This window comes from Pristis pectinata, chromosome 24 (genome assembly GCF_009764475.1).
Source record: "Pristis pectinata isolate sPriPec2 chromosome 24, sPriPec2.1.pri, whole genome shotgun sequence".
NCBI classification, from domain to species: domain Eukaryota; kingdom Metazoa; phylum Chordata; class Chondrichthyes; order Rhinopristiformes; family Pristidae; genus Pristis; species Pristis pectinata.
Genome location: NC_067428.1, coordinates 16,268,234 through 16,279,837, shown reverse-complemented (window position 1 = coordinate 16,279,837; position 11,604 = coordinate 16,268,234). Strand labels below are relative to the sequence as shown.

The 11,604-nt window shown below is 42.9% G+C and overlaps 1 protein-coding gene across 1 annotated transcript in view; it reads right to left on the bottom strand.

The window, feature by feature from the left end:
* Positions 1–55: 55 nt before the first annotated feature.
* Positions 56–11,604, bottom strand: part of LOC127582721 (uncharacterized) — a 51,852-nt gene continuing 40,303 nt past the window's right edge. Inside the window, 5 exon segments of the mRNA XM_052038283.1 lie at positions 56–4,175; positions 4,912–4,953; positions 6,773–6,944; positions 8,660–8,854; positions 10,064–10,209. Coding sequence (XP_051894243.1) covers positions 4,074–4,175; positions 4,912–4,953; positions 6,773–6,944; positions 8,660–8,854; positions 10,064–10,209 — 657 coding nt within the window. The 3' untranslated portion in view covers positions 56–4,073.

Below are 11,604 nucleotides of genomic sequence, written 5' to 3'. Positions count from 1 at the left end.
AACAATAAATTTAGTTTCATTTTGTACAAAAGTACTTTGTCAGTTTTATTAATTCTAAATCCACCTGGGCTGACTACATTAAGGTGCTCATCTGATGATAATACTAGTCACAACCCACCCATTCTACTAACTAGCCAGTCTACTTCCAAGGCAATTGATGGACACCAGGTTTCAGTGCTGACTGACAGTAATCAGCCCTTTGATTATAGACTACAGAGAAGGAATCCTGTTATCACCTTCTAGTCTGCAGCACCGCACTATACCTTCCATCAGCAGACAATGTGGATGTGTTGGTCCCACCTAGGAACAAAACCAGACTATCCCCAACTTTATAAAAGAATCGTCAGGCCCCAGCTTGAGTCTAATTCTGGGGCCCACAATGAGGAAGAATGTCAAAGCCTTGGAAATGATGCAGTGGGGATTTACTGTAATGGTTGCAGGAAATGAGGAGCTAATTACATACAGAGTCTGCAGAAGCTTGAGGTGTTCTCGGTACAGCTGGGAAGGGTAAGAGAAGATTTAGGAGGAATAGCTGATGGAGTAAGTATGAAGAAACGTGTTCCCAGTGCAAGGAAGGATATACTTATGGCAGCTGGCATCAAACCTAGAGGGAAGAATGGGAGAAATTTTCTACTCAGTGTTATCTGGAATGTACTGCCTAAAAGGTGATGGAAAATGATTCTTCTAAGGGAATTGGATAAATACATGAAGAAAGAACTTCACAGGACAATGGGTAAGAGGTGGGATTTCTTTCAAAGTGCTGTCACAGACATAATGGGCTGAATGGACTCCTAAAATATTATTAGTCTGTGAGATGATTTGGTTACTTTACAGGTAAACTCGTCAGTATCAACTAATCAGTAAGGACTTCGCTCTCTTAACACAATGAATCTCAGTCACTGCTGGTTACCAAACTTAATATTAAATATTTAAGATATAATTCATTCAAAAATACAAAAGACTTTAAAAATTATTTCATAAAGAAACAGATTAAAGCATTATTTTACAATAATTAGGTGTTACTGCTATACAAAATCTGTAATAGAACGATCATTTTCACAACAAACCAATGGGAAATGATTAATTAGCACGGTCTGAGGTGATGAAATTACACTGGATAAACATTACAAACACAGCGTTAAAATGGCTTAACATCTCTGCTAATTGAGTCTGATTAATAGTATGATTTATCATGAGGGTATCTATGCTCACCATTATAACCTGCACAGTAACCTCTAATATTTGCACAGTTACACACTGAGACTCAAAAGAAGCTCTCTGAAGGTACCCGGCTCTTTCAGAGGCTTTGCTATATCATGCTGAGGAACTCAGCATTCAAACATACCATGAGGTGTGAAATTATAGTCCTTATCCACAAAACTCTACAGAAACAAATTGAGCTTGTCCATTTCCCCGTAGGCAGGTTATAACAGTATAACATTTTAATTACTGCCGAACAATGTCTGACACTCAAAAATAATGTGTTATCAAATTTTGATCATTGGCTAGTTAATTTCTTTATTTTTTCCTCACTCCCAATCTCCTCCTTTCCCTTCCTTTGCCCCTTCCTTGCTTTGCTCCCTCATTTTTCTTTTTGTGGCTGATTTGACATTGATTTAAATACTTTAACTGAGATTTTGTGGTTTAGACTCTGCAGTATTCACTAATAATCATTCTGTCTGATTGGTTGCCCCGTTTACTCAAGTCCCAGATCTCCCAATAGACAGCTCTGCAACAAAAGAGTTAAATCTGTAATCATCAGAATGGAAACTCCCAAAGAAAATTTGTGGGCAGAAAAAAAAAATCAGCTGGCAATATTTGCTTGCTGCTGGCCCCAAAAATCCAGCCCAGTATATTGGCACTTCTAAATCAGCATGTATTGTTTAAATCCTAGTCGCCATTAATTCTATATATATCTCAATCTGTCAATACACACAAATCTTGGTGCTCTGAATTAGCACGTATCCACTCATGAGAACCACCCTTTCCGTACCTCCAGCCCCTCAGAGTTCACACCATAAATCAGAGTAAACTATAAACACAAACAAGGCCCATCTGCCCAAGTAAAGATGACAATGTTCAGACCCCTGCCTTGACATAGTTGCCTTATTTACACACTTATAATTACTTCTACATTTACAGCTTTCAATGCCGATAACATAATCATGAAGCACAAAAATAAATCAAAATAAAGAAGTCCCTGTATCACTGGCAACTTTGATAAAGAGACTGATGAAGCTGTTTCATGTGGATAAACCCGGGGCAAGTGGGCTGGAACATTACAAGTAGCCAGGCACCCGAACTGGTCAGGCGTTGCCCTCTCTATGCTGAGGTGTGTAAACCATCCCAAAGTGCTGACTCCCACATGGACTGAACCTTGTGACTGGTTTCTTCAGACCTCAAATTCTGTCCATTCAGCCACTTATATATGGAGTGCTGATTGACACTGCCCCATGTTTTGGTCGCTTGTGTGGTATTTAATAATTACATTTTGGGAAGATTGGAGACATTAGACCCCAGCACAAACTTCATTCATGCTCCCCTCCCTCCACCTGCCTCTCAGTTTTTCCCACTCTGTCTGCCTCCATCTATCACTCACCTGTGCTGTCTCCCAACTTCACCCCTCCCATACCTGGCACAACCTGCCCATCATCTTTCACCCCTCCTCAGTCCATCAATCACCTTGGACCCCTGCCTCACCACTCCCCTTCCCCTCTTTATACTGGCCATCTCCCCTCTCCACTCTCTGTCCTGATGCAAAGTTTCAACCTGAAACACCAACAATTACTTTCCTCCCATAGATGCTGCTTGACACACTAAGTTTCTCCAGTAGATTGTTTGTTTATCCAGATTCTAGCATCTGCAAGTCTCTTGTGTTTCCAGTCTCCACTCCGTCCACCCCTCTCCCTGGCCACTGACTCTGAACCACACCACCTACAATCTCTACGTTCTACCCAACTGCAAGTCAACCTTCTAACCCTTCATCTGCTCAGTCACCTCCAGAAAATCACCCGCTGTTGAAAAACTCATTCACAGATTTTCCTCCAGATTCAATTGTTGCATTCCTTTCTTGGTCGCATTCCCTTGAACTACACTCCATAAATGAGTTCATCCTAAACTCTGCTGCCCCTGTAGCCATTCTCACCTGCTCCCGTTCAGTCATCGCCCTGTGCTCATTGATCTCACAGACACCTACCTGGTAACACAAAGTTTCAGATATCTCCATATCTTCCATATCCCTCCACCTCTGTGATGACCTCTAGCTCTGCAATTCCCCAGGATCCTAATTCTCCTCCAGATAGCCTCTGTGCATCCTTGATTTCCATCCCTCCACTTCTGCCAACTATGCCTTCGGCTGCCTATGTCCTGAGCTCTGAAATTCCCTCTCTTAACTTCTCCCCCTCCTATTTATGGCATTCCTCAAACCCAACCACTGTGATCTTTTGGTCACCATTCTTACCATCCCCTTGCATGGCCTAGCATCAAATTTAATTTGATGGGGCTCCTGTGAAGCACCTGGAATGTCTTAATTATATTATAAGATGGTTTACAAATGCAATTTTCTTCCTGGGGCTGGGAACAATGCTAAGATAAATAGAAACACTTTAAGAGCCTTTTGACCATGGATTGAATGATCCCTTATATTGAACACTGTTGATTGATTCCTTCCACAGTCTACATGTTGTAGATTAACTGCTCTCATTGTTCAATGCCATGGATTGACTCCCCTGTGGTTTGCCTAGATACCAACCACTGGTTAATCAGTTAACAATATATTGAACATCACACATAAATCCTTGTCCATATGCATTTAGAACAATATGTCCATTGAACTAATGTAGGAATAGAGTCACAGTGGACCCTTCACTGGACTAACACTTGAGCTGAAGCTTCAGCAGCTTTCAAACTCACTGTGATCCAGATTGTGATGTTGATATTCCAGTCCACGGCGGAGTTTCCAAATGGAGTTTGGAATTTTCACTGAAGTCCGTAGGTTATTCTGAATTTTCATGTTCTGGGCAATGGCTGGGTGGGGGAGGGGTGGGGGGAAGGATCTGCATCCTCTCTCAGTCTTACTCTCGCTGACGGTCATAATCATTGACCATCCGCTTGATGTAGGACAGCTTGCTCCTCAGTCGCTTGCTCTGCAGCCGCTTACTCTGATACTCAGAGGTCTGAAAGCAACATGAACAATACAGGTAATGAGAAAAAGATCACTCAGCATGCAGTTTGTTCTTCCTTTTCTAACTATTTTCTTTGTTCGATGACAGTGTCAGAACTAGAGAATGGAGGATCTTCTTATTCTGGCATAAAGTTTCAACACCAAACACACTCAGGGCAGGTAAAGCATAGACTGGACAGAAAGTAATGCTCCCTTTACACTGTCCCACCACCTATTCGCAGGGCATGGGTTAGATACAGGGTAAAATTCCTTCTGCACTGTCTAGTCAAATGTTTCCAGGGAAGGGACAGCATGATTAGATTTCTGGATTTGTAATCAATATCTGCACTTTAAAGAACGTCACTTTAAAGAGTAACAAGATGTTGATTATGTGATGTTTGTTAAGAGATAAATGTTGTTCTTAGAACATCAGGGAGAACTCTCCTGTGAATAATGAGAGAGAAGTTTAATGTCTCACCTCAGACAGTGCTGCACTCCCTCACTACAGCATTGGACTGTCAGCCAAGACTTTTGTCTGTAAGTCTACAGTATTGACTCAGAATGCTACTTAATATATCATGCAGGATCTTTAAGTGCAAACCAGCCCCTCAGCTTTCTGTGATGTGTTTGGCACAGAAACAGGAGACTGAGCTATGTATGAGGGAGATTCTTTATTGGGATCACAACAGGATCTGGCACAGCTGCAGATTAATCTAATGATTGTACAGTGATTTCAGTGACACGCTCACCTTTTTGAGTTCCTTTAACCTGTTGTATTCCTCTGCAACTCCCTGAAACAAGACAAGACCCAACAGATGAAACAGATAACATGGATGAACTATTGACTGCAAGGCCAAAGCTAATGACCTGGAACGTCCAAATCCACCCTTGTGGTTGGAGAACTTCAAAACAATAAAGGTCATGAAGGAGCTAAAAAAACTCAACAGGTTCAAGACAACAACAACAATCACCATTTAGTTAGCTGCTTTAACATAATAAATCGTTCCATGGCAGTGGCTCATCTAACTGGCTGGTGCATCAAACAAAATTTGACACTAAGACATAGTAGTTGATAGTGGAGCAGGTGGCCCAAAACATCAGAGAAGTTTTAAGCATCTAAAAAGAAGAGGGGTGAAGAGGTATAGGGTTGGAATTATGGATCTTAGGATTCAGGATGGCTGAGCAAGGAAAACTGGAAATGTACGAGATTTCTTGAATTAGGAATTAGACGGATCTCAGAGGACGGTAAGGTTGAAGATGGTTCCAGGGATGGGAATTGCTCAACTGTGAACCAGTGCAGGGCAGTGAACATGATGGGCGAAGTGGGACTAGGATCCAGTAAGCACAGTTTGGATGAGCTCAAGTTTGCGGAGTGTGGAAGGTGGGAAGTATGTCAGCGATGCCCATATCTTTAAGGAAAGAAACCTCTACTAATGGTCTTGCTTTCTTCTTATACTCGTTTCACTCTTATCAGGGAATCCCTGACCCTGAAAGGAGAAAGCAAGACCAGAATTGCATTTCCATTTCACCAGCTCAGAACAACCATGTATTTCATTTTTTATTCATTTTCTGGGATCTGGGTGCTGCTGGCAAGGCCAGCATTTATTGCCTATTTCTAACTGCCCTTGAGAAGTTGGTGTTGAGCCAACTTCCTGAACCAATGCAGTCCTTCTGGTGAAGATGCTTTTGGGGATGGTGTTCCAGATTTACACCCCTGGATGATAAGGATGTACATTTCCAAGTCAGGTTGGTATGTGGTTTAGAGGGGAATGTGCAGGGAGTGGTGTTCCCATGTACCTGCTGCCCTTGTCCTTCTTGATTGTAAAGGTTACTTGTTTGGGAGCTGCTGTCGGAATAGCCCCAGGCAAGTTGCAGCAGTCCATTTTGTGTATGGGTCACACTGCAGCCACCATGTGCTGGTGGTGTGGGGAGTGAATGGCTGGGGTTGTGGCTGGGTGCAATCAAGTGGGCTGCTTTGTCCTGAATGTTGTTGAGCTACACTCATCCAGGCAGGGGGAAAATACTCCATTACACTGAGCTTCAAAGGGTGCTCAGTGTTGTAACTTAGGACACAATGTGATAAGTTGGGTAACCGGGGTTGGAACAAATGGAAGAAGCCCCATTAATTTCAAATATATCAGACATTGATACAAACAGATCTGTATTTATCTCACCAACTAAACACTAAGGCCTCCCCCATCACAAACCTAGTGCCCCATAAAAATTAGAATAGGGAAGAGAAGAAAAAGGTAAAAGCAGGAATTGTCTCAAGTTTCTTGGGGTCTGAGGCTTGATATGTGGGTGTCCCAGTTAATCTTCTGGCTACCTGAGGGTTACAGAATTTCCACTGCAGCTTCATTACCTCCACAGCCAAACCAGGGGAGGGAGAGTGTGGGCTATACATGTACAGTGGCTCAGTTGTTGCGTATGTTCCAGATAGACTTTGATACATCTTTGGATATTGAGGAAATCAAGGGATGTGGGGTTAGTAAAGGAAAATGGCCCTGGAGTAAAGGATTAGAGAAGATCTTACTGAATGGAGTAAGACTAATGCTGCTTCTATTTCTTATGTTCTTATGGTATTGGGCAGGAAATGGGGAGTGTCCATACCTGATAGTTGGGGTCATCTTCAGATAAGACATCTAGCCGCTTGTTCAGGTAATTAATCTGGTTGTTGACTTCGTTCATTTCGGCACAAAGTTGTTTATACTCTTGATGGTCAGCATCAAACTCACGCTTGTATTCCTGCCGTATGGGGTCAGAGGTTATGGGAGGATACAAGCTGATAAAACAAGGAAGTACAGGGTCAGAGCACGACTCGTTCTAGTACTCCCATTCCCAGGAGGGTTAAGGCTTAATCTTATGAAACCTTTATCCTCGTATGCAGTACTTAGGGATTGAGGATAGTTTGCTTTCACTCCAGCTCTGAGGAGTGGAGGACGTCTTTGCATGAATTTGTTTAACGTGAGAGGGTCATTAACGTGACAGAGCAAGGTCTTGGTCCAATGGCAAGGACGTCCAAGACGATCAGAGACCAGGCTCTGCAGCAGGATTAGCACACATGCATGCACACAGGCACGTGAACTTGCCCACACCCTTTTCCCTGCCTCAGTAACCCATCCCCTTGTCTCCCTACTTTGTTACCTTTCCCCCAATCATACCTCCCTTAGTTTGCCCCTTCCCTCAGTCACTCTCACTCTCAATTCCCTCTCCCTTTCATCTTCTTTTTCACATAGCACCTATTATGATTACACAATGTGACAGAGCTGCCTTATTCAGGCGAGATGTTAAATCGATGCCTTGTCTAACCAACATACTGTAAGGTATTGGACCGCAGAGTCAAACGGCACGGAAACAGGTCCTTTTGCTCAGTAAGTCCACATTAACCATGAAGTGCCCATTAACACTAAGCCTACACTAGTTCCACCAGGACTAGACCATTCGGCCCCTTGAGCTTGCTCCACCAATCATGACGTTGTCCTTAACTCAAGTTGTTTGGCTCATCCCCATGTTCCTGCATTTCCTCAACAGTCTAAAATCCATTGATTCAGTCTTGCGTATAACAAATGAGAACCGACAGCCCTCTAGGGTAGATTTCCGAACTTCACAACCCTCTAAATAAAGAAGTATCTCCTCATCTCAGTCCTAAATTGGCAGCTCCCAATCCTGAGGCTGGCTCTAGACTTTCCACTTGGCAATTACCCCATCAGACCTTCAAAGAATTTTATACATTACAGTGAGGTCAGTCAACTATTGGAAGAGATCCCATGGCACCGTTCAAGGTTGGTTCAGCAATAGAATTCAAGGAATGAGTCCAATAAGTGGGCACCTCTAGCGTGGATAAGTCAGTGATGATTCCACTTCTACTTAAGAGAGGGAGGCCCACTACTTGGGAGCAAGCCTCCTGTACATGAGGGGTGATGTTCCCTACTGAAAGCACACACACTTCTATAGTTCTTCTCAGGACCTCAGGGTAACCAGTGTGCTTTCTAGTGAAGTACCTCATTTTAAAGTGCAGCCACTACTGTGGGAAATGTGACAGCTAGCTTGCACATAGCAAGATCTCACAAAGAGCAATAAGATAAAAGACAACATAGTCAGTTTCATTGATATTGGATGAAGGATAAATATTGGCCAGGTCAATGGATAGTGGGGGAATGCCCTGCACTTTGAAATTGTAAGATTTTTCCACACACCTAAGAGGGCAGGGAGGACATCAGTCCGATGTATCACCCAAAAGGCAGCACTTCAGAGAATGCAGCAATCCCCCAGAAGAGTCAGCCTTGATTATGAACTGAAATCTCCAAGTGGGCTCAAACCCTTTGACTTCACCCTGACTGCACCCTTTGACCCATGGCTGGGAATAAGGGGAATCCTGATGCATGAATAGTAGGGAGGGGTCTGCCAAAGGATCAACAGCCAATTTTAAGGCTGGAAGGTTAAGGTTTGAAGAAGCACAGAGAATATTAGGAGGCGAGAATCTGGTGTTCTGCTCACTTTTCCCACTCCTCCTCATCCGCATCATCACAAGACTCTGCTCCTGTTGTGTAATCTGTCTCATACTGAGACTCGTCCATTTCGGATCGGCGGCGTCTCATCTTCCCCTTCTTCCGACCAGCTGGAGGCTTCTTCGACAACTCCTCTGATGGGGTGGAGTTGAAGTTCCTCGAGGGGTAAGGGGTGGGTTGATACCTGGTGACAGAGCCCACACAAAGATCAGTCACACTATCTTCAGAAACCCAGGCAATGTTTCCCAGGATAAAGAATCTGACTGAACCTGCACCATATACATTCTTTCTTCCTCTCCTGCATGTACAGGGTTGAATATCAATGAAGATTCTGGCTAACCCTGTCTATTAGGTTGTCACTAAGAGAACTCACAAGTCCCCACACACAGTGTCAATTAAATTGAGGTACCAATTAAATGCTTGCACCAAGAATCCAGTCAGAGGTTGAATACATGATGGTTTGATTGCTTATGTAGCCTCAGGACAACTAGATCAGAAGTTCTCAAGGTATTCCTATATCTGTAACTTTTTGTGTCTTTCTAATGGGATAATATTATGTCAAGGGTTGTAATTGCATCTGGTAAATTTCTTATATTTCTTATCGGTGTCACTGTTCCTTTTGATGCAGGGTCATTGCTTCTTTTTCCTGCTTTATTTCATTCTCTATCATTATGGTTATCTTGGGAGCTCTTGGCTTAGTTTTCCTACCCCATCTCTCTCATGGGAATGAACATTTACTGTGGCTGCAACATTTCCATTATAAAGGTCTCCCTTTTTCAAATACACTTTTGCCCACCATGCTTTGATTGCAATTGACCTGGACCAGACCTCGTTTCATCACCCAGGAATTCGGCATTCTCCAATTTAGAGTCCAAGAGTCATACAGCACAAGTTCTTTGGCCCACCATTCCATGCTGACCGGCAAGCACCTATCCATGCTAATCCTATTTACCAGCGCTTGTCCTTTTCCTTCCACACACTGGTGATTCAAGTGCTCATCTAAATACTTCTTCAATGTTGAGAAAGTACCTGCCTCCATCACCCACTCATGGGCAGTTTATCTTGGAATTTCTTCCACGGATGTTATGATCGCTATTCTCCTGATGCTTTCCCACCAATACTTGCTCCATTTGGCTCATTTCCCAGAAGCAAGTTGAGCTGTACCAAAAATGCATTGATCAAGAAATTTTTCTTGACATGATTCAGAAACTTCACCCCCTCCACCTCCTTACGTTATCGCTATCTTAGTTTATATCTGAACAGTTGAAGTGTCCCATTATCACTAGTTTGTAGCTTTTTCACATCTCTTGAATTTCCATGCAAATTTGCTTTTGATATACTTCACACTAGTCGGCAGCCTGTAGAACAGCCCCAGTGGTGTAACCACACTTACAGACTGTCAGCTTGACTCTCCATGTTGTATGTGGTTGGTTGCGAGTTATAATCCATGGCACTCATTGCATTAATTCCATTGGCTGGTTTATCAGAGAACTGAATTGTTTCCGTATCATCGTTACCTTCCGCTGGGACTGTCTTCACCTGAAAAGATCAGAAAATGCAAGGGCTCAGCATCTTGCTTAATCATATCGTCATCTGCTCAGCTTTAAAGCTATCCTGCTGCCTTTTGACTGGGGTACATTGTGAGGAGGTTGTGAAATACCTGAAAAAGGCAAAAGTGGCAGTCCAATTGGTTGCAGGTGGGAAACAAGGAGATTAGACTGGGTGAGTGAAATTATACTAGGTAGGATATTAAAAGTGCAGGGAGAATGGAAAAATTGGACCATCATATTAATGGGTGTGGGGAGTGAGAGGAGATTGGGATTAGACCAGGTGGGATATTACTTAAGTACATAAGAAATAGGAGCAGGAGTAGGGCATTTAGCCTGCTCTTGCTTTCAACAAAACTAGGGCTAATCTTTGGCCTCAAACTCCATTTCCCAACACCATCCCCATATCCTTTGATTCCCCTAATGTCCAGAAATTGAGCTCAGTTTCAAATGACCTGTCTGAGCCTCAACAGACTTCCAGGGCTGAGAGTTGCAAAGAATCACCACTCTCTGAGTGAAGAAATTTCTCCTCATCTGGCATACCCTTTAGTCTGAAACTGTGACCCTGGCTCTAAATTTGTCAACCATGAGAAAAATCCTCCCTGCATCTAACCTGCTACATTCTTTAAATATGTTGTAAGTTTTGATGAGATCTCCTCTCATTCTTCTAAACTCTAGAGAAGACAGTCCCAGTTTATTCAACCTCTCCTCGTACAGAAAACCCACCATCCCTGGAACCAGTCCAATGAATCTTTGCTATATATTCTCTATGTCAAGTACATCCTTTCTCAGCCAAGTACAAGATGCACTTTCTGAGCCTGAAACTGTACATGTTACTCCAGCAGCAATCTCACCAAGACCCTATACAATTGTAGTAAAACGTCCTTACCTCTGTGTTCAAATCCTCTTGTAATAAAGGCTAACATACCATTTATCATCCTAATTGCTCACTGTACCTGAATGTTGCCCTTCAATGACCTGTGTACAAGGACACCTAGATACCTTTGTACATCAAGACCACTCAATCACTTATTATTTTACAAATATTCTGCTTTTTGACCATGTGCACCGAAGGGGATAACTCCATTTATTTCCCCATTATATTACATCTGCCATGCTCTTATCCACTCATTCTGCTTGCCCATATCCTCTTGAAGCCTCTTTATTTCCCCCTCTGTACACACAACTCCACCTCGATTAGCATTGTTAGCAAACTTGGAAATATGATATTTGGTCCCCATGTGGTCCCCCAGCAGTAACAGCCTGTTAACCTGAGAAAGATCTGTTTATTCCCACTGTCTGCTTTCTGTCCAATAACTAATTTTTAATGCATGTTAGTGTACTACTCCCAACTCCATGTGCTGTGACCTTCTTGACCAATCTCCTG